The sequence below is a fragment of the Canis aureus genome, chromosome 2, assembly GCF_053574225.1.
Source record: "Canis aureus isolate CA01 chromosome 2, VMU_Caureus_v.1.0, whole genome shotgun sequence".
NCBI lineage: Eukaryota > Metazoa > Chordata > Mammalia > Carnivora > Canidae > Canis > Canis aureus.
In genome coordinates, this window is record NC_135612.1 from 70616398 (window position 1) to 70638952 (window position 22555).

The 22555-nt window shown below is 46.3% G+C and overlaps 1 protein-coding gene and 2 long non-coding RNA genes across 4 annotated transcripts; 1 reads left to right on the forward strand and 2 right to left on the reverse strand.

Annotated features, from left to right (window-relative positions):
* Window positions 1-1068: 1068 nt before the first annotated feature.
* TMEM128 (transmembrane protein 128) lies at window positions 1069-11450 on the reverse strand. Of its 2 annotated transcripts, none has more exons than XM_077878459.1 (5): window positions 11292-11450; window positions 9216-9357; window positions 5258-5416; window positions 2842-2950; window positions 1069-1656 (listed from the first exon to the last, which is right to left on the reverse strand). In XM_077878459.1, exons 1-4 carry the CDS (start codon window positions 11386-11388, stop codon window positions 2851-2853), a joined length of 498 nt encoding a protein of 165 aa, XP_077734585.1. In that variant the 5' UTR covers window positions 11389-11450; the 3' UTR covers window positions 1069-1656; window positions 2842-2850. The 2 variants fall into 2 exon arrangements, with proteins under 2 accessions (XP_077734585.1, XP_077734593.1); XM_077878467.1 differs by having other exon boundaries at window positions 9216-9354; window positions 11292-11424.
* Window positions 11146-15004, forward strand: LOC144301432 (uncharacterized). The gene is made up of 2 exons (XR_013368245.1): window positions 11146-12543; window positions 13037-15004. It is a non-coding gene; the product is annotated as an uncharacterized LOC144301432 (long non-coding RNA).
* Window positions 15005-16951: 1947 nt separating this feature from the next.
* On the reverse strand, window positions 16952-18878 carry LOC144301433 (uncharacterized). Its single transcript, XR_013368250.1, has 3 exons — window positions 18546-18878; window positions 17524-17556; window positions 16952-17429 (listed from the first exon to the last, which is right to left on the reverse strand). It is a non-coding gene; the product is annotated as an uncharacterized LOC144301433 (long non-coding RNA).
* Between the last annotated feature and the right edge of the window lie 3677 nt (window positions 18879-22555).

A 22555-nucleotide genomic window follows, 5' to 3' on the forward strand; every position in this document is an offset into this window, starting at 1 on the left:
GTCAGAACCAATGCTCTTGTTACCGGGTTCTTGTCTCACTGAGTCAAAGAATGACTCTCATGGACACAAAAAGGGTGAAGTAAAGTGAAAGTTTATTAAGTGGAGGTGAGAACAGAAAGAAAAAGCTCTCTAGAGAGAGGGGTCCCGAGTGAATTGCCACTGAGGGCTTTTATGGTCAGGGTTTTATAGAAAACTGACCAGAGAACTTACATCTTCTTGACATGACCACTGATAGCAGCATGATTACTTCTTTGAATATCTCATCTCTGAGGCTTAAGACAAACGAGGTGGTCTGGTTCTGTCTCCTTATCTCTGGTTTCCTTATACCTCAGACATTTCTGGGGATTTTGGGGGAGCTGGATCACTTAGCCCCTTACCTATCTTCCACTACCTAGCCCTGCCGGTTCCTTACTCACTCTCATCCCAACTTCTAGGGTTTGCAACCTCAACTCTGCACGGGACCCCCCCATGTCACTGACTGACATGACTACCTGACTCTGACCTGTCTGACCTTGTTCCTGACTTGTCATGAAACTCTCACGTGTGTGTGCCCAGAGTGGGCTTGATTCTGCTCATTGATCATGCCCGCCTTTCCCCATTCCTGATCCTGAATCTACCTGGTCTTTCATTCCTTTTCAATTACCATCAATGGAATGAGTGCCTACTGTGTCCCAGGCACTGTAACAGGTGTCTTGTAAGCATTATTCCTATTAGCCACAACCCTACAGAACAGAGAGCGTTCCCACTTCACAGTTGGGAGAAAGATTACTACTCAAGGTCTGGTAATGGCAGGTGCAGGGTGGGATCCAAGCCAGAGCCAAGTGGTGACCGAATACCCCATCATCAGCTGAAGCCCCTTCTGAGGGGGTGGGGTGAAGATCAACACCAGGCCTGTGATATTTGGGTTTCATATGAACGTATTTGCATTTGTAGGCGCAAATACTGTCTTCCCGAGGTCTTTGAAGAGCAGAGCAGACTTCTCTAAGAAGGAGCCCTATTCCTCTAGTTAACTTGAAGTGTTAATAGCTGAAAACAAACTTTCCAAAATCTGTAGTAACAAAACCCACAAGAGTTATAAAAATACTTTATTTAAATGTCAAGGAAAAAATTACACATACTTAAAAATGATTAAAAGTGCTTATGTTAAACAAATGCTAGAAACCCAATAATTTACACGTGATAAAATCTAAAGTGACAGGAATACACAAAAAGCTTTCAATTGGTCCTCTCACCTAACAAAACTATTATAAAAATGAGATCTATATTAATTGCTGAAGCTGGGTTAAAGGCACAGGACATGATCATTCCTTTATATACACCCAATGATCATATACAACCAAAGAGTGAACATTTTATCTGCAGTTTGGGGAGGACATCATGTATCTATAATGAAACTCAGCCAAAATGTTTACACCACTGCTTGCTCCAACGATTCAAACTGATCAACAATGCAAACTAATTACTTCTGTTTTAAACAGAATTTGAATTTGATTCAATTACTTGAGTTTAAGGAAAGGCAAATGAACTTGAATTTATTCTGATTTCAACCACACTGCAAAGTTTACTTTTTCCAAGGAAACCACTCACTTCCTAGATAGACACACTTTAGCGTTTCCATTAAGTCTGTGATGCTTCCAGCAGCCTGAAGGTCTAAACCTGAAAGAAAATCAACAGTGACATCCTAAGTGAGACATTCTACCTTCTGCTGCTGGATTTACTGTTAAAAAGCACAGTTTAGCCCACAGGCCTACAACAACTCTGGCTCTCCATTACCAGATGTAAATTCACATCAGCAGTACATCAAAAACTCATGAACATGTGTAAGAAGTCAAAACTGAACGACCAAAAATGTAATGACTTCAGGGGGAAGGGGAGAGGCAGGACACGTGGTAGGAATAGGTGACTTCTTGTGACGACAGACTTGAACTGGGAGAAAGGGCTAGTGCGACGCCGAGGGCCCCAGACATACCACAGTGTGTGCAGGGGACTCTCCCCACAGTGCGGTCAGGGACATGCCAGTGACCCCCTGCAGCCTGGCAGCAATGAGTTTATGTCTGTTTCTCCTCTATGTGGGCACAGTGACTCTCCTTTAAAACTCCAGAGGGAGCACATGCTAACAGCTAACAAGCTGAAGTCAGTTTTCTAGCACCCCAACTATTTATTTTCTAGCACCCTAAGTATATTAGCGTCTACTTCTTTGGGCCTGTTTTCAGGCCTGTAAACTAAGTATGAAATAGATTTCCTCCAAGCCCTGAAGTAAGTGACATGAAAGTAGTGGCTGTCTTGGTCCTTTTTGCCATGTCCCCAGCACCTAGAGGGAGAGCTCTCAACACGTATTTATGTGACAAATGAGTCATGTGACACTCAGGAAACAGACCCTACTGTGAAAGGCAGGGGCCCAGGGGGGGCAGTTGTCTGCGGGGAAGAAGAAATTCTGTAAGTAACACAAAAGGAAAAGGTTGATGTGTCATCTGTTACGAGGCAGCCAGAGTAGGTTAGAGTGCCCGTTCTCTCTACGTTCCCATTCCATCAGAGCAATCTAGCCTGTCACCATGTATGTATTAGGTGAGGGAGGCTGACTTCAGGAAAAAATGATCTACTGTGTGAACTTCTCTGTTCTGGAAGGTGCAAACCCTGTCTCAATGACGTCTCTGAATGGCGGGTGCCTTGCCTAAGAAGCAGGCATAGAGAAAGAATTTATGCAAAAGGGAAGGGGTCGCAATCCCTTTTGTCTGAGTTCAGTGAATGAATAGTTGACAAGTTGGCCTGCACCTGAAAATTGTCATAGAAGATGCTGTTCCAATGCGTTCAATACGAGACATGCCATTCCAGAGCTCCTACCTTTAGAAATCATCCAAGGAGTGAGATGAGCATCACAACCCCCATGAACTGCGTGAACAACAGCAACGGTGTGAGGAAGGACCACACGTGCCACAAAGCAACGTTGAAGCTGAAAAGGACAAAGCACACATGGTGGGCAACTCCAGCTACAATCTATACACATATCCTGCTGTGGAGTCTAGATTTAGAGAACCCACTGTTGACTCGGTTTGGGGAAGTTCACTTAACCAGCAACTTTATACGTATGACACGTTTCTCAGAGATGTGATTTAGCCGACACTGGAAATATCACAAACTCTTCCAAAAGCACTGGGAGCTGGAATGGGTAGAGGTCCTCCCATGAGAGTGGGCCCAAGAGGAACCCAAGTGTCTAAAAGTCAGCATCTGATAGAGCAGGAATTATAATGGCTACAGCCTGCTTTTACGATCCACAAGCCATCAAACAATCATGGTCAAGACAGTTTCAAATATTTTTTTATTAGAAAAATAAAGCATCTGCCTTTGGTTCAGGTCATGATCTCAGAGTCCCGGGATTGAGCCCCCACATCGGGCTCCCACCTCAATGGGGAGTCTGCTTTCCCCTCTCCCTCTGCCTTTTCCCCCCCATTCATGTTTGCTCTCTCTCTCTCGGCTCACCCTCTCTCTCAAATAAATAAATAAGATCTTAAAAAAAAAGAAAAACAGAACGAAAAAAAGTAATCACTTATAAGTTGCTATTAAATTTCCTATTGAGAAAAACACTATTCCGGTCACCTAGGTAAAAATAAGATAGCTTCTAAGTGCAAATGATTTTTTTATGGACTGAATTTCTAAGAGCAGAAGTTAATTAGAAAAAACTATAGTCAATTAAATCAAGGTTTTATTATGTAACAGTTTGATAAGCAGGATTTTAAACAACTATAATCCTACTATTCTAAAAACTAACATATTTGGGGTGATCTTGCTCTTACAATGTAAAACAGAACACCTGGCCACCCACGCCACTGAAGGGTTAGTAACATCCACATCACAAGGTAATACATGTCAATTACCCTTAAACTTCAACTACAGAAAATTCATCATAAAAAACATGCATTTAAACTGAGTATGTACAAAAGTATATGGTTTTTCCAAAATCAAAATTCAATTAGCATAGAAAAAGGAAAAAAGCTACAGGAATATAGACAACACATAAAGAATAGTTTTTCTCTCTGGCTGGTAGGATCATGCTGATTTATTTCCTTTGTGTTTTTCTGTAATTAATAGATTTTTCTTCAGAGAACAAGTATACTTCTATACATATTAAAACAAATCAGTATTTTTCATTGAATAAACACCCAGGAGACACGTGTGCACATGCGCACCAGACTCATATTCCAGAATGTTAAAAGCATCATTAAAAACACCACCAAACTAGAAACAGGGATTCGGTGATAGGCCGAGATGCTAACCAGCAATGAGCAGCAGTGATACACAAAGCAGATCTAACGAAGGATGGGGTGAGATAGGATGAGACTGAGGCAGCAGCAAGAACAAAGGTGAGGCTCTGCACACTCTCTATGAAGCATGGTCCCAACTGCAGCTCCACTCATGGCAATGGGTTTTTCTTTCACGATACAGGAAAGACAGCAGCTTTCTACTTGTTTCTAAAGTTTTGAGCATGAGAGTAATAAACAGCACACAAAATGTGTAAACAGCCAAATGTAAATGAATACATAATACATGAATCCATTTCTAGAAAGCTCAAAAAACTAGACAAAACAAAAACAGTATTTAAGAGATGCAAAAAAGGGGCATCTGGGTGGCTCAGTGGTTGAGCATCCGCCTTTGGCTCAGGTTGTGATCCGAGGGTCCTGGGATCAAGTCCCACATCGGGCTTTCCTGCAGGGAGCCTGCTTCTCCCTCTGCCTGTGTCTCTGCCTCTCTCTCTCTCTCTGTCTCTCATGAATAAATAAATAAAATCTTAAAAAAAAAAAAAAAGAAAGAGAGAGAGAGATGCAAAAGAAAGCAAATCCCACACAGGTCAGAGCAGTGTCTGTCCCTGGGCAGGAAGGACGGTGCCTGGAGAGGTGGCGGAGAGAGGGGGACAAAAAGGGATTCTGGGGCTGGCACCGTTCTCCTTGACCTGGGTGGGCTCTTGCCAATGTTTCTCTTAACTTGTTCAGCTCCACAACTTAGGTTTTTCCACTTTCTGTATGTATTATATTTCACACTGAAAATGACTGAAAAAGCAAAATATCCGAAATACACACAGCGTGTCACCATTTGTGTTTTAAATAGTTAAATACATAAAGAACCTACTGGAAAGGAACTCCAAGACCAGCAATGATGGGAGGCCATTTTCTCATTATTCCTTTTCATTGAGTTTTGTACCATATACATCAGTACCCAATCAAAAAACGTTTCATTCCTATTAGTCATTTCAAAGTTAACTTACCAAATTCCAGCCGCAATGAAAGTAGCAGTTGTAACGGGTATCAAGGTGGGATACTTGACATCATAATCTTCAATTCCACAACACCACTCCAGGTAGAGGATGCAGTAACATGCGATCGACAGACTGATAAGCAGCAGGGCACCGCCCACGACAAACCAACTGCAGAGACAAAAGCGACAGGAGGGTTGACAGCACTGAGCAAGTCAGCAAGTGTCTTAAACGTTTTCACTGAGAGCCTAAAAATCAATTTCCACAGCTCCTCAATCCCAGCTTTCAGAAGGCCTCTGTCTAAAGAGAGGTGGAGTGAGACAAGAGGAGGCCAGCAGACACAGCAGAAGAAAGCAGGGCCTTCAACACACGTGTGCTGCACACACTCCAAAACCACCACCCAGAGCACAAGTGCGCTCAAGGCTATGTGTCTTCCTTAATGATACAGGACACGCCGCAGCTTGGTCTCTTTCTGAAGATCTGAGTGTGAGAGTAAGAAACAGGTACTGCGAACACCTCCAAGTCAGGGAGGGTTTCTGGGAGTACTGACAATCGATGTGGAAAATGGTTTCTTCAAACTGCCTCTCAGAAGAGATTGCTGAGGGAGACACACCCATTTTGAGAAAGGGCTCCAATCCTCCTCTTGAGAGGCAGTGTCTTTTTTCTCACTTCTAATTCTACCCAAGACCCGAGACTCTGCATGTGAAGGTGGCCTCCTGGGCCCCTGCTGTCAGGGGACAAGGCCAGATTTGGGGAACAAAGCCCTCTCCATCCGCCAACATTCCCAGCCCCCATTATCTTTCCCTTCTCCTTTGGGAGAAGGCCAGTGTTCCATGTGGACAAGATGGGTCACGGGGGCTGGAACAGTCAAGTCACACAGCCGCTGAATACACGTCCAACCAATGCAAGATTCCAGATTCCTTGAAGGCATTGAAGGATGCCAAGTTCTGGGATTAATTATGAGAGACAGGAGAGCATGGCAATTAAAGCAGGGCCTTTCACATGTGCCGGTCTGGCTTTGGATCTTAGCTTCAGCATGACTAGCCTTGTGACTCTGGGACAATTCCTTACCCTCACAGTCCTTTGGAAATGTCACCAACACTTACAGAATCACTGTGAGAATCACACAGTTGCTCAGAAAAGCACTTCCCACACAGTTAATGCCCAGGAGCAATAAGTATCATTCCACTGGGGTGATCTATGAAAAAAAAATTTTTCATGATCCTCTTCAAAGAGGCCTTCAAAGACCTCTCTTCTGCCACAGTGTACATTCTCAACAGGGGTGATATTGCCCCCAGAGTGAAGACATAATCTTACTCCTTCTGCGTGTACAAAGCACAGATATTCACACAGTAGATAAGGGAGTGATTAGGAATAACATGGCTTGCAAAGCCTCCTTAGGACATGCTAACAAAGGCTGAGGAACACTGTGCCAGAGTTACAGTGACCTCCTTGCTTGGTCAGAATCCTTCTGTTCATCCGTATTTAAAATCACACAGAATCCTAGTGTGGCCACAGAGTCCAGATTTGGTAGCAGACAGACACAGTTGAAGAACCTGCCTAAACCGAAACAATACTGCAGGTCAGTGGCCCTCAACCCTGGCTGTGTATGAGTCACTGCAACAGTCCCAAAGGAAGCTAACTTGCCCTGGTTTCCCAAATTGTGGCGTGGTGGCTCTGAGGAAGTTGCCTGGGCATCTGCGACGGTAATTTTTGTTGTAGTTTAATCAGCTCTCCAGTCCCTACACACAACCAGCAATTTCCTAAAAATGGAGATTTCCAAAGCATGGTGATGATCCGCTTTAATGTTGACCCGTCTCTCCTGTCTTTGAACACAGTCTTACAACCTTGCATAGATTTAATCTTTTTTTTTTTTTTAAGTAGGGGTTAGGGGAGTAAAGAGAATCTTAAGCGAGCTCCATGCTCAGCACATAGGCTGATGTGGGACTCGATCTTACGACCCTGAGATCATGACCCGAACCAAAATCAAAACTCCACTGACTGAGTCATCCAGGCGCCCCTAAGCTTGCATAGATTTAAAAACCCTAAAGCCTCGAGCTTCTGAACTTGGGCTAACAGCAGGACAAGTAATAAGAAATCACCTCAGGTATTAGAGAAATAAGCCGTTTGCAGAGAGCAGATCGTGGCCTATACTCCCTCTTGGGTACTGCTCTCATCCCAGGACTGCTCAAACTCCTCACTGCTTACTGAGGCCCTCGGGAAGAATACAGTGCTACTCAAAATCCTCAGCCTTTGAGTGTCTGCTCATGCTTTTCTCTAAGAGGACATTTTTTTCAGGCCAGGCCTGTGACTTCCACTTCCTTCTCTTGCTCCACAGCCCTCCGTCCAGATTCTGAGTTCTGGCTCTGCCACATGACAGCGTGTGCCCCTGGGCACTCCACTTACTCCTGCAGCTGCCCCCAACATCTTTTATTGTAACAAATTATCCCTCAGCTCACCATTTCCTTAAACTAGTGAGAATACTTAATATAAGGAGACAAAGAGGTAAATCCTGTGCATAAACTTACACAGCACATGTCAATGACTGATTTATCAGTCTTGGACTAGAAGAGACAGTGAGAGGCTAGAAATGTGCCTCATTCATTGCTGTCACCACAGCCAAACACATCTCAGACTCTCATGACATATCTGAATAACAAAGAGACAGCTGCCCCTGGTAGTGTGCAAAGTAAACACTCTCTCTTTTCCCAGCCCAGGTTCTAAACCAACTGAGGGACAAGAAGGAATTAGGCTAATGAGGTCAACTGTCAGCTTTTTTCACAGATGGGAGCACAAGAAGGTAGCTCTGGTGACCAGACATACTTGCCAGGCTCCAAGTTGTCAGGAATACCTAGAGACCCTCTCATCTGGGGGCTGCTCCCATAAATGATGGCAGAGAAAAGCAGACAGGAATCTGTGCTTCCAATGGGCAACTGGCTCCCAAGAGAAAGAAGGAGCTGAGCGACATGTGCCTGGTTCTTCATCCTGGACTCGGTCAGGGAAGGAGCAAGGAGGGCAAAGGGCAGGATAATAGGAGTGTCTGAGGAAAGCTCCAGCTCATGGGAATGAGGAAAGAGAGGCCCAAGCTTTTTCCCTCCAACAGTTTAAATAAAGTCCCATATGCTTCCTTTCTCCTAACTGCATGCTTCGTGCACCTCCTGACTCTCTCGCCAGTGGTCACTGCTCTTCCTGAAGGCTTCTGAAGAGAAGATAACACGGAATCAGAGAGTTCTAGCTACACCTTTCTAGCCCGGCTGCTCTTTGCAAACAACTGTGTTCATACCCTATGCAAACCACCACCCCTCCCTATGCCTGCTCCACTGCTCACCAACCTCTCTCCTTTTTTCTTCTGTTATGGGGCAGGGGCTCCAGAACACTCTCCAATGTTCAGTGAGGACTCAGGTCTGATTCACAGCCTTGTCTCCCATGTCAGCTCCTGAGATTATATCAAGAGATCCCTATCCTCTTGAATGAGACGATTTGACATCCAGCCTCAGCTCCCAACTCCTCCCTCAAGTGACGTCAACTCTAATTCAATCACTCCCCTTACCTTGTTAGCTGTAACTGCTCTCTGAAAACAACCTCTGACCTGGTTCTCACCCACCATGGTCCTCACGCCCTCCTCCCAGTGCTCCTGCACTTTATCTTCAGAGAGACCTCAGCAGAATCTTTCTTCTTCCACCTTTTACAAATGGATTAGATTCTTCTTAAATTCACTACGTCTGCCGTCTTACAACATACATGTGCTGAAAGGCATGCTGAAATACTTCCCAGGCTCATCTGTTCTGCTGTTCATGTCCAAAGCACACACTCTCTTCTTCAACCTTTGTATCACTAGCACATCCAACATGGCACCTGGCAGGAAGTAAGAGCTTTCTAGGCATTTGTAGAATTCAATTGACAAAACAGAACATGAAAAATAAGATGGTGATGCTTAATTTTACAAAGCTAAGCAATAAAGTTTTCTCACCTGCTAGTGTGAAAGTTTTCTTTAATGGTTTTAAAGAAGTCAACATAGTAGGTCACAACGATGGATGCCAAAATCCAGAATCCAGAATGGATATTAAGTCTTGGAAGAGGTTTCTCCTTTTTCTCAACAGCTGTAGAGGCTTCTGCAAATAAGAGAGATTTCAACTTATCAAGTCACCATAGATTTATGAGGAAAAAGAACATCTATTTTCAGCCAGATAAATTAATTTCCTGGAGCTCTCCAAAAACCAGATTCTTTCCAATTAGAGTACCAATTTCTTCCGTACAACCACCAAAATAGGTTTATAAATGCAGAATTAGTAGGATCCTGCTATAAAACATGTTCAATATAGGCAACTTTTCCCCCCTAAACATATTTTAAAATCAAATTCATAATTATTATCATCTTTTGGAAAGAATGACACCATCTGGCAGTGTAGGAATTTTAGTTTTTATGTTTCATATATCGCCTAGGAGAGCAATTAGTCTTGTTAATTAAGAAAAATGCGGACAGCAGACATTACAGCACAAGATGGACTTGTAATTACCCCCAAAATACTACTTTTAACTATGTAGTTCAATTATTGCAAACAAACACAACCTTTTGCAGCAGCTCAAAAGTGGCAAGGGCACAGTGGAGGTCTAGTCTCAGCACAGTACTGTCTAGACAGGTAATGGACAAATCACATTTCTTCCATATGAGACCTAATCTGAAAGATAAGGTGGCTGGGGTTGGGTCTAATGCGTCATTTCTAATAAGTTCCCCAGATGAGTGACATGCCCATGCCCGCTCTCTCAGTTCTTGTGAGAATCACTGGGATACATCTGAGGTCCCCAGCCTTTAGCAAACTATCAGAGTCCCCAGGAGACCTGTTTATAATGCAAATTCTGGGACAGAGCCTGAAATGAATAAACAAGCATGCCTGGGCATGATGTTTTCTGTTTATTTTTAAAAGGGTAATAGGGATCCATGGGTGGCTCAGCGGTTTAGCGCCACCTTCAGCCCAGGGCGTGATCCTGGAGACCCGGGATTGAGTCCCATGTCCGGCTCCCTGCATGGAGCCTGCTTCTCCCTCTGCCTGTGTCTCTGCCTCTCTCTCTGTGTCTATCATGAATATATAAATAAAAAAATATTAAAAAAAAATAAGGGTAATAGGGATCCCTGGGTGGCTCAGCGGGTTTGGCGCCTGCCTTCAGCCTGGGGCCTGATCCTAGAGTCCCAGGGTCAGGTCCATGTCGGGCTCCCTGCATGGAGCCTGCTTCTCCCTCTGCCTGTGTCTCTGCCTCTCTTTCTCTGTCTCTTATGAATAAATAAAAACATCTTAAAAAAAATAAAAGGGTAAAAAAAAAATAAAAGGGTAATAAATGCACATAACTTACAGCACACAGAACAGAAAGATCTAAAATGAAATCTTTTCCTATCCCTGACCCTCATTTCTCAACCCAAAAGCAATGACCCATCAGCTTCTACGAATCCTTCCATATCCTCTGCATTTACAGCTGAACAGACCTCACACGTCCCTGGGTTCGTACCCAAGGGGTGGCATACCATCCTTGGTTCTGCGCCGCCCTCTGAAAACCACCCACGGCGGTACAAAGAAGTCCGCCTGCTGTGCCGCGTGTGAATCATCCCAACGTACCGAGCCCGCTCTCTGCTGACGGGCAACGAGATGTTTTCAGTCGTTCGCTGTTACAAGCAACGCTGAGGTTAAACACTTTGCACATATGTCCTCAGGTTTTGGTAAGAGTAGGATTCTTTGGCAGATTCTTATAAATGCAATCAGACGGCTGGTTTTTTGTTTTTGTTTTTAATTTTAACGGCTATTACCAAACAGGTGTTAAACCAGCTGTCCTGGGAATCCCGGAGCGCAGCTGAGATGAAGATGCGCAGGGCTAAGAGATCACCAGGGATCTCTCAGGGAGCTAAACACCCGACTTGCAAAACTACTTGGCAAGCCTTGGAAAACCAACCCCGGTCCCTCCAGCCAGGGCAGGGCTGCGGGAGGCCCGCGGGGCCGGCCATTTCCGGGCGCCTCGACTCCGGCCCCCCTCGGCCGCGCCCGGGGGAGCGCCTCACCCGGCCTGGCGTAGCCCTCGCGGTCCTGCGGGGCCTCGGTGTCCGGCGGGAACAGGTACCGCCGCCGGAGCTGCTCCCGGGCCCGTGAAGCATCCATCTTGGCGCCGCCCAGAAGCGCGGCGGAAGTGACGCGAGCACCGGAACTTCACCGTCACTTCCGCCCTCGGATTCCCAGATGGTCGGTGTCGGCTACGGTGAGAGGGTGGGGGTTCTGCCGTCTTCGTGTTGGGGAGACTGTAGGATGAGGTTGGCTTAGCCACCTGTGCGTTCGAGTGCGCGGTTCGAGTACGCAGACATGATTTGAGTTTCAAGATACTAATCCTGCCCGGGCTGCGCGGACGCCGAGTCGATTCCGACCTACGGAAGCTCAGAAGGACCAAGCTTACGGATGCCCCCTAACGTGTGCCGGGCAGGGATGCGCGGCTCCGCGACCCCGGGGTCGCCGGCCTCCTCTGACTCCCCTGTGCCCAAAGCATCTGGGCCCCGGCCTCTCCCCTCGTCCTCCTCCTCTGCAGGAGACGCCCGGCCAGACTGGAAAGGCCCGCAGGCAGCCCCAGGAGGAGGAAAGCCCCGCCGGCCGGGCCCAGGTGCCTGCAGCCAGCTGAGTCTCAGGCTTGGCCCCTTCGACCTGGAGGGGCTTGGGCAAGAGATAAACCTCGCTGGGCCGATGTCGTCTTCGGCACCTCGGGGGGGGGGGGGGGGGGCGGGGATACCTGCTACACCTTGGATCTGTTGTGGGATTTAAGGGGGGAGCACCCGTGTGTGTTCCAGGTCAGCCCCCTCCCTCTGACTCGTGACAAATTGCCCCCGCTGGGGACGTGGGAGCCAAAGTTGCACTTGGCCAGAGAACTGCTGATCCCCATCACTCACGGCTCAGCAACTGAAAAATACTGTCACTAATTTACAAGCTTTTCTCCATCAGTAGTCCTGCTAATTGCTCTCCTACCCCACCCGGCCTGCGCATCACGTGTAGAGAAATGTGCCTAACCACCGAAACGTTTACTGAGCACCTACTATTTGCTGGAAACTGTTAGACACCGCGCTCAACAATGGAGATAAAGATGAAGAAGACATGGTGTTGCCCTTGAGGAGCTCCTGGACAGAAGATAACCTCAGAGACCTGCTACAGCATAGTTCAGTGTTTATAAATGTAGGCAGTGTTTATAAATTTAGAGTCGTGTGTCACCACGACCACCACCATTCAGTCACCATTTTCTGAGCAGCTTTATCTGTTAAAGTGCTGAGGACAGAGGTGAGTTAGAATCTAGTGCAGGAGTCCATTTCAGTACAAGGCCATAATAGAAATACTGTATTGGGGTGATGGGGTCACCAAATAAAGGACAATGTGCAGTGCTGCCAGTGTGGGCGGCAGGGAGAGCAGTGTGAGATGGATTTAATACAGGGGTGGATAGCCCAGAAAGCCTCCACCCAGGAAGTAAAATTTGAACTAGTAGGCACTCTGGTATCTTCTAGAGGTCATGAGTATTTGCAGAAGAAATGTCATAAATATTCAAGAGAAGAACGTCCAGTTTCTGCTGGTTCTTTCATTTCTTCAGCCTTTCTAGCAGACCCGTAGGAGCAAAGGATTTAACAGCTGGGCAGATCGTATGGCCTTTCTACACAATACCTCCTTTTTTGTTTGTTTTTGTTTTTTTCTTTTTCTTTTCAGACTCCGCCATAACCGGGGTTCATCAATTCAAAGCCAACTGAGGTCTCAGCCCTCCCCTCTTCTCTCTCTTGTACAGGGTTAGAAGCCTTGTCAACAGGAAGTGAATTCCTCCTATCAAATACAGTGTTCTGTTGATTGTCTCCCTGCAAAAAGGTCAGTGCTGGGGCTCCCTTGTAACTGAATATTCCCCAGAGCATTGCAGGGATTCCAAGGTTTCCATATGTAGCATGTTCAGGTCAGATCCGGTTTCCCCTTTGATGGTTTCAGGGCTTTTGTATTTGGATCTGAAATCCTTTGAGCCTTTTTTCCCCTGATATTTTTAACGGCACCACTCGCACACCATATTGATGATACTTAAAAGCAGGTTGGGAAAAGTCCAGAATTTAATGACCACATCTTCATTGCTGGGGCCAATTAAATAAGTTCTTAACTGTGTGTTCTGTGTACCTTAATAGATACCTGATATCAGATTGCGACCAACCAAGGAATTTCATTTTCAATGTCAGTTACTTAGGGCGGGGGGGGGGGGGGGGGGGGGGGATTGACTATGACCTTTGCTGGCTCTTCTTAGTAACAGGGTTATGTCAAAGGTGTTTATAGATTTTTGAATCCTGGCTCCTTTGTGTTGGGACCTTGGGCATGTTATTTCATTGTTCTAAGTATCAGTTTCCTTATCTATTAAACAGAAGGTACCAGAGTGAAGATAAATATGTACCAATCACTTAGCCTAGTGCCTGGCATGTCCTATGCATTCAAACAGGTAGTTACTATTCACTACTACTTAGCTTTTTCCAGATCCTGCTCACCTCCTGATCAGTTATTTATTCCCTTCTGCTTGGGCTCCAGAAAAGATTCTTGTGATTTCCCTTTGCTTGCGCTCTCCTACCTGATTGTGGGTAACAACCATATCTTAGTAGCTCCCCAATGCCTTGCAAACACCTGGCACATAGCAGGAATTCCATTACCCGGTTTTCACCTTGACCCTTGACCATCATTAACTGGGTCACTGTGGACACACAGTGTCCGCATTGTCTGCTCTCTGGTAGTTCTGCAGAGGTCTCATGAGGGTGACCCTGTCCTAGGGGAAGACACTGGCCCCAAACCGACCTGGCAGTCCTGGGGACTTGGGCCGGGGCTCTTGGGGAAGACATCCTTTGTTGGTATGGTCAGTGTGGTCTTGGGGCTGTAAGGTCAGCATGGTCTTGGGGCTGCAACCATGCACACTCAATGGAGGAAGCCTACCTAGGACGGAAGCTCTGAGATGCAAGCCAAGCCAAGAGGTCACATTTGTTGGTAGCATTTCAATTCCTGACTCTAGCCAAGCCCTGGTTAACCTAGTTAAGAACGTGAGCTCTGGAGCCGGCTACCTGGTTGACTGGCATTACTGATTCTGCAATTACTGGCTGTTTCGACATTGGGCAAGCCACTTAACTGCTCTTCTGCCTTAGTTATCTCACTTGCAAAATGGGTTGAAAATAGCATGTACCTCACAGGATTAGGTAAAGATCAAAAGTATTAATACCCGTAAAGCACTTAGAACAGTATGTGACCCAGTGAAAGCCCTCAATAAGTCTTACCTGCTGTTAATAATACATTGCTGAGATGTCCCCGATTTTTGAGCCAAAAAACCCCCCAAATATCATTTTTTAAAAAACTAATGCCATTGGGATGCCTGGGTGGCTCAGTGGTTGAGCTTATGCCTTTGGCTCAGGGCATGATCCCAGTCCCGGGAACGAGTCCCACATTGGGCTCTCTGCAAGGAGCCTGCTTCTCTCTCTGCCTCTTTCCGTGTGTCTCTCACAAATAAATAAGTGAAATATTAAAAATAAATAAAATAAAAACTAATGCCATGTAATTGGTTTTGTGTTACCTGCAACCCTGAGTCCAGACCAGTGCAACTCCGTTCTCGTGCTGTGGCACATAGTTGCTACTTGGCTCAGCTAGACGGTGAGCATCTCTAGGAATGAATTAAGACATGCAGGGCTCTGAGAAAAGCGTCTGGCCTATGGGAAGTACTCAATAAATGTTAACTTGTGTCACTTGGGATACTGCCCTTCCTTCCGGAAAGAAAGCCAGTTTAAAAAAAAAAAGTCTTAATTATATAAACAATGCAATGAAATACGGGTCTCTCTGCACAAGTCCGTTTCCCTGATGAAAGCTACAGAATGGGGATCACTATGTAAAAAGATGATGAACAAATTTTTGAAGGCTTTTGGTCCGTACTTTGAAAAAGTGGGCAGACTGCACGACTTCACGCTCCCACCAACAGTGGGCAGGAGAAACTGTCTTCAACATTTGCAACAACTGCTTTATCATTTTGGTAAATTTTTCCTAAATGATAATGGTTAGGGGGTGTTGCTGTCATTTTATTTATTTAGGTAGTTATTTTAAAGATTTGTTTATTTTAGAGAGCATGCGGGGGGGGGGGAGGGGGAGGGGCAGAGGGAGATAGAATCTCAAGTAGATTCCCTACTGAGCATTGAGCCTGACATAGGCCTGGATCTCATGATGCTGAGGTCATGACCTGAGCCAAAATCAAGAATTGGACAGTTAACCCACTGAGCCACCTAACCATCCTATTTCCCTGTTTTAATTTTATTTTCTTTATTAATAGCTTTTTTTTTTTCACACATCATCTGTTTGTACACCATTTTCCTTTGAGGATTTTCATTCTCTCCTTGTTTTTGTGAGTCAGAGAAGCCTTTGAATATCAGATCTGTGGTACTTTTGCTTTTGTCACTTTACTGTTTGCCTTCTAAATTTGATCATGTTCATGCCTATGTTTCATTTAGTTTTGTGTTTCTTCACTTGCCATAGCTTATGATGAAGGCAAAGTTGGGATGAGCCTGCCTGGGGGGGTATAGAACGGAAATCCTGGCAGGTGGGAAGTGCTCAGCCACTTTGAGGACATACCACGTGACAACTGTACTTGGATCCTCTTCAGATGGACGTAGTCCTACCCTGCCTGTTTGTTAGGCAACTAGCTATACCGGGAGAATTTACTTAGTTAACCACAGTTAAAACCAACCCTAGACAGCCTAAGCAAAATAATAATGACAGTAATGACAACCATAGCAATAACTATTATAATCATAAAATACATGAGCAGTTTTTTTTGTTTTTAAAGAAGCTTAGTGAAATTCCTCTAAAGTATTTTACAAAACTGAAAGCAAAACTAGGATTTCAGTCAGGTCTCAGTGAGGTAGCTCCAGGAGCACACACAAGACTCGGCTTTGAGGACACTGTGTGTATAGTGGATGGCGGTGTGAAATCCTTGGCCTGGAAGTTTGTTTAAAAAGCTTTACATGGGGGACGCCAGGATAGCTCAGTGGTTGAGCATCTGCCTTCAGTTCAGGGCGTGATCCTGGGGTCCAGGATCAGGTCCCGCATTGGGCTTCTTGCAGAGAGCCTGTCTCTCCCTCTTCCTGTGTCTCTGTCTTTCTCTCTGTGTTGCTTGTGAATGAATAAATAAAATCTTAAAAAAAAAAAAAAAAAAGCTTTACGTGGAAATGTCTTTATAATGATGATCTAAATCACCAGTGCTAAGTCAGGTGGAAACAAGGAGTGGGTTCCTGACCAAAGGAAAGTTTGACCAGGAGAAAAACCTATGATACCTATGATATCAAGGAGACACCAGAGTTCACATCCTGATTCTGCTAACTACTCATATGACTTGAGGCAAGTCACTTTAGCTCTCTGCATGTTCTCATCCATGAAATGGGTATAGTGACATCGCCCTTCTAGATTAGTTGAAAGATCTGGGAGATGTACAGATACAGATATAAAGGGCTTAGCACTGTGCCCGATATATGGGAAGACTCCATATAAAGGGACCCACGGTCATCGGGGAAGTGGAGTCTAGAGAGTAGGGAAAGGCAGCCCGGGAATGGCTGTGGTCAGTACCATGGTCAGTACCAGTGGAGCAGCAGCAGGTCCTAGCAGTGCAGCCTTGAAGGGGTGAGGCTGTGGCCTTCCTGTAAGAAGAGGTCAGGCTGTGGAGCAGCAGGAGGATGGATGCTGATGGAAACAGTGGCCGTTTTTGACCAGCACCTTACATGGAGTGACTAATCCTCACAGCAACCAGTCACTAGCATGACTTGTTCCATACATGGGGATACTGAGGCACGCAACTTTGTTATTCTGGAATCCGAGGAAGCTTTAATTTAGTCTCTTGATATAAGGATTAAACTATCCGTTTGTAGATTCATTGTAATTTCTGAGTAAATACCTTATTTTGTCAGAACCTAAAGGCCCCTCATCACTTGGGTCTTTGTCTGCTGCCTCACAGCTTGTGAAATGGAGTGTGGACGTGAACCCAGGCAGGTTTGGCTTCAGAGCCTGAGCTCTGAGCTGCCGTGATAAACCGGCTCTGATGTCTCAGCATGTCTCAGGACATACACTCTAGAAAAGTCGGTACCCAGGGCTCATTCTTGCAGGAACCACAGTGCTGGACCACTTCATTCATTCAGCTAGATACCAGGAAGGGAGTATGTGGTGACCTGATTGCCCTTTTCCCACCCAGACCCGTGGCAGACATTGCTAATCATTCATAGCATTTCTTACCATTCCTCAGCACCAGGGGAGGACCTCCAAATCCTGAAGAACACCAGAAAATTACCATCAATTGACCAGCATTAATAGGCCAGATAAAATCTAGTTGCTATAGCTAGCATGAAGTCTTAGGCATGCCAGACAGTAGTACAGAAGTGCAAACTGGGCATCGCTTTTATGCTGGTAAGAATCAGCCTGTCATTCCTTTAAGGAAGTAACATGAGTACTGATGTCGTGAAAGTCACAAAAGCAAATCCATGAACACACACACTTTGAACAGAGCAATAGAGAAATCCTCCTGCCAACCTCAGGAAAATGAAGGCATTCCAAGGTTGTACTGGTTGGGGACTCCTCATTCGCCAAGACTGAGTTGGATTCTGTACCCCTCCTTGGGCATCACCCCAATACCATGGCCACAACTTCTGGGGAAACCTCACGTTATAAAAACAAAACACGGGGAGAAAATCCCAGCCTTCTGAGATTGGTGGTGGAGAGCAGAGCCCCCACTTGCGAGGCCACATCACAAATCACTGCACCAGGGCTCTGATGAGGATGGAATGAGACCTGGTTCCAGGGACGGACACAGCCTGGCACAGAGAGCCCTCGAGATCAGTGCCTGACGTCATGACAATGATTTGGAACAACCAGCACCCTTAACCCATGATTCTTAAACTTGTTCAAATACTACCCAACTCTTCAACTACTGAACAGCATCAAAAACTACTCCCAGATCATGGAATACCAGGTACGTTTGTGGAGTATCATGAAATATGGAAAAATTAAGTGAAAAATAACCCAAGTGCTATAAAAGTTTATGCCCACTCTCATAGCACCTGAGCTAGAATTGCGTGCATGGTGACAAATGCCAAGAGGCTGACAATTTTTAGGGGCAGACACCTTAACATTGAGAGAGTTCTGTTGCCTTAACTTTTTTTCTGAAGCCTAGAAGAGGGATTGTCATTTCAATTTTAGCTGTAAAATAGCTCTCTGTTTAGCATAAAATTGGTCGGAGCAGAGCTGCCCTATAACATTACCATTAGAATCCCGATGCAAACTTGATGCCAGGTCCCAGGAGCAGTGCTGCTGGAGACTCCCCAGTAGAGCTGAGGCTTTACCCACCTTTGATCTACAGTAGGGAAATCTAATCTATGGACTACCGAGAGCCTCCAACACAAGTCGGCCTGAGGTCACTGGGAAGGCAGAGCAGCAAAGGTAGGGTTTCAGCAGCTCACAATACCTTCTCTGTGGCCAAACAAAGGCCTGACCTCTGAGCCATGTCTGACCTTTCAACTCTGACATATGAGTTTACTCAGCAATAACAGTTTAAACTACCAAAGGGGCAGTTTCATCATTTATATCAAAGGGAATAAATTAAAGCTTCCATGGATCCCATCACAAAAAAGCTAGATGAGTCTTTGCACTCACAAACAAGGAAACTTCTCTTTTACCAGCACATACAACTGCTTGGTACCCAAGACGGAGAGTTAGAAGGGAGGGCTGACCCCAAATCACAGAAGTTCAAAAATCTAGTAAGTGAGCTGAACAAGATCTTGGTTTTCTTTAAATGCTAAAAGGGCAATAGTAGAGTAAGAAGATGTCATTGTTTAAGAGGGGGGATTGCTGTACTGACTGAACCTCACTCAAGACAAATCTGCTGTGAAAATTTGGGAGATACCATTTTCTACAGCTTGGTAATCAAGCGGTAACCACTCCCATCCCACCCCCGCCCCATGATTTGACAGCACTAAATTAACAGAGCTGTTCTGAGAAGATAGATACAGAGATGGAAATTTAGAAACACTGCATTTCAGTGTACCTTTGGGCAAAACAAACTCATCTACCCTCACGCGCGGAAGCTGGCTGTGTTCACTAGTAAGAGCACGCTGGAAAATCGATGGGCTGCATGTCTTAAAGTTGAAATGTAGTCAGTGACTCAGTGGTCCTTCTCATTGGCAAACTCAGCAGAAAGGGAAAAGTATCCTACCTGCACCAGAAGGCTTGTAGAGGACGCTGATTTCGTCAGAAATCCAGCCCCCCTGGGGAAAGCCAAGCGTGTCATCAACAGATGAACAGATCAGTGCTGGGCATCCATGAAGACAGTGTAAACTCCTGCTATGAAGCAACGTGGTGAATCTCACGAATGTTGAGTGAAAGAGGCCAGGTACATGCCATAGAATTCCACTTACCTGAAGTTCAAAACCTGGCCTAGCCAATGCATGCCAACAGAAGTGAGCATATGGCTGCCCTTGGGCTACAGAGTCTGCTTTGTTGGCTTGGGTGGTCGTGGCACAGGTGTGTGCGCTTTGTGAACCTCATTGAGCTGTCCATTTAGGTTTTTCTACCTTTCTGTATGGATGCTTCAGTACAAAGTTTACATTAAAAATTTAACTTATCTAGGTTTGTCGGGCAATTTAACAGTTGCATCCATGTCCTGGAGAATGTTGACATGTGAATTATAAACTAGAGTGCTACTTCAGAATCGATCTGGATCTCCTCATTTTACCAGTGCCACACTGCCTGGTACCAGCCACCTGGGCTCTTCCTGCTGTGGTCCAGTCACTTGGAGAACACTGTGTACTGGGCAAAGCCAGGTGCCTGGAGGGTGGGGACTGTGGCCGAAGCCAGAGCCTCAGACAAGCAGGGGTGAACCTGCCACCTGGGCATACTTCGTGTGCTTGAAGGGGAAATATTTGCAGACGTCTGCTATATACCCAGACACCTGTGTGCAGCATTTTAATTCCATTCTGTCTACCCCAGGAGTCAGGGCAGACAAAACCCCCAAGATTCGGGAAGGCTACATAACCAGCCCAGGAGGGGCCCTCAGCTAGTAGGACACAAAGTTGGATTCATCGTTGGTTCCACTCTGGCACGCAGAGCCCCACTGATAGCATATCACCTTGTGCTGTCTCCAACATTGGGTGGGGGTGGAGGTCTGGAGGTGACAGTGGGTGCAGTGGCAGGAGGAGGAGAAAGATGACCTAATATAGAAAGTAGGTGAGAAGCACCTTTCAATAATCAATTCAGGGGGCTCTTAATGACCCAACACCCTCTACCTCTACCCCAGGCCCACATCCAGTAGACCAGTACAGCCAATACACCTCCATGACATGCTCCTGAGCTTGCCTCAAGGCTATTTGCCTCCCCTTCCCTAAAGACCACGTGGAGCCTGGCCCAGGGCAGGGCACTCTAGAATTACCTCCTTAGTCCTTATGGCTTCTCTCGGTTTCAATGACAAGAGCCCCGGGGCTCCTGGAGGATTCAGGTCCAAACATGTTTGTGAGGAGAAAAAAAATGAATGCACACAAGACATTGGGAAGAGCCCATCTCCTCCCAAATCCTGCTTCTCAGCAGCACCATGGGAAACGGCAGTGCACACAGCTGACAAGTGCCAGGCAGTGCCAGAAAGGTGTCCCATATGAAAACCGCAGTGTCAGAATGCATCCCTGGTGGGTTTAGGGACGCCCAAGGGCCACACCCAGCAGACCAGCATGGAAATAGGCAGAATATGGTAGAGTTCGGTCTTACACTCAACATGGACACAGTGAAGCTGTAAAGCCAGATACAAATCATTAGAGGGTCACTAAATTCCCCAGGGCTCCAGTGTTGTGCTGGAGTCCAAGTCAGGCAGGCGTGGTCTCTGTGCAGGGACTGGGGATGGTCTGTGGATCATGCTCACAGGCAGACCCATGGGCGCGACTGCACGCTGGGGGAGGCCTTACCACCAACTGCACCGGTGAAGACCCCTCTCTGACACGGACCATCAGAACCAGCAGAGCTGGCCCTGCTTCCTCACCCCCATGGAGCTTGAGGGGAAGGAGGGGCCACCCCCTCCATCCCTCAGCCCCAGCCACCGGCACTCTGCTGGCATTCCTGAGCAGCAGTCAGCCCCGCGTCTGCCCTGTGCTGCCAGCGAGTTCTAACCTGAGAACTTGGTTAACAGGATGACAGAAACAAGGACTCTGTCATGGTAGAAGTCTATGTTGTAGTCCATTTTGCTACATTTGCCCAAATTTGCCTTAAATGCATCCCAGTAAAGGGGCCCCTGGGTGGCTCAGTTAAGCGTCCGACTCTCGGTTTTGGCTGGGGTCATGATCTCAGAATCATGAGATGCAGCCGCTCAGTGGGCTCCTTCCTCAGCGGAGAGTCTGCTGCAGATTCTCTCCCTCCCTCTGCCCCTCCCCCCTTCTCCCTTTCCACCCCTTGCTCACATGCTCCCTCTCTAAAAAATTAAATAAATCTTTTCAGAAAATAAAACCCAGCACAGCTCTCGACCACAAAATGCTATGGAGCTTGCACTTGAACGTGTGACTGGGGGGAGTAGGTTTACACCCCTGACCATGCCCAGGGAGGACAGGGAAGCAGGAAAGCATCCTGTACTGGACTCAGAGGAGTTGCAGCTGGGCTCTGCTCTGTCCCTAACAAGGTATGTGGTCCGGGTCAAGCCTCACTTTACCCTTTGCTTTTCAGAATGTCTAAAGCTTCTCATGGCTCAAAAATTGTTACTGATAAATGTACAGTAGTGACAGCTGGGTTTGAGGCACCATGCTGTGCACTCTACATGCATCAGTTCATTCACTCACAGACCAAGAGGAACCTGCAGTGTCCCCATTGTTCAGATGAAAAAAGTGAGGTTTTTTCACTATTAAAGGACCAAGCCAGGACCAGACTCCAGGACCAATTCCAAAGCCTTCATCCCAACACAGTGCCCCTGAATCCCATCATCACAGCGGCACATCCCCTGTTGAGCTCAGGGGCTGAGTCTGGGAGACAAGCTGGCTCCTCGGGCTCTGTCTGCCTTTTTGCCCCCACTCCTGTTAATCCCCCTCTCACACTTGCTCTCACCTGTAACGAGGGATTAATAACAAATGTTACCAGCTCTTAAGGGCTCTTGTGGGCAAAGCCTACTCAAACATCAACAAGTGGTACAGCACAGCTCTCCTCCAGCACATCACACTAGGACTCAGAACACTATTTCTGAGAGCATTTCGGTCCAGTCGGAATTCTGTCACAGCAACACAGCTAAGTCACAGGCTCCGTCTCACCT

Excerpts from the sequence above, each read along its gene's own strand:
- TMEM128 (XM_077878459.1), bottom strand. The coding sequence starts at position 11,388 with ATGGATGCTTCACGGGCCCGGGAGCAGCTCCGGCGGCGGTACCTGTTC. Across the intron at positions 5,417-9,215 it reads GAAAACTTTCACACTAGCAG|TTGGTTTGTCGTGGGCGGTG; the intron begins GTGAGAAAACTT and ends TTGTCTCTGCAG. Across the intron at positions 2,951-5,257 it reads TTCATTGCGGCTGGAATTTG|CTTCAACGTTGCTTTGTGGC; the intron begins GTAAGTTAACTT and ends TGTCCTTTTCAG.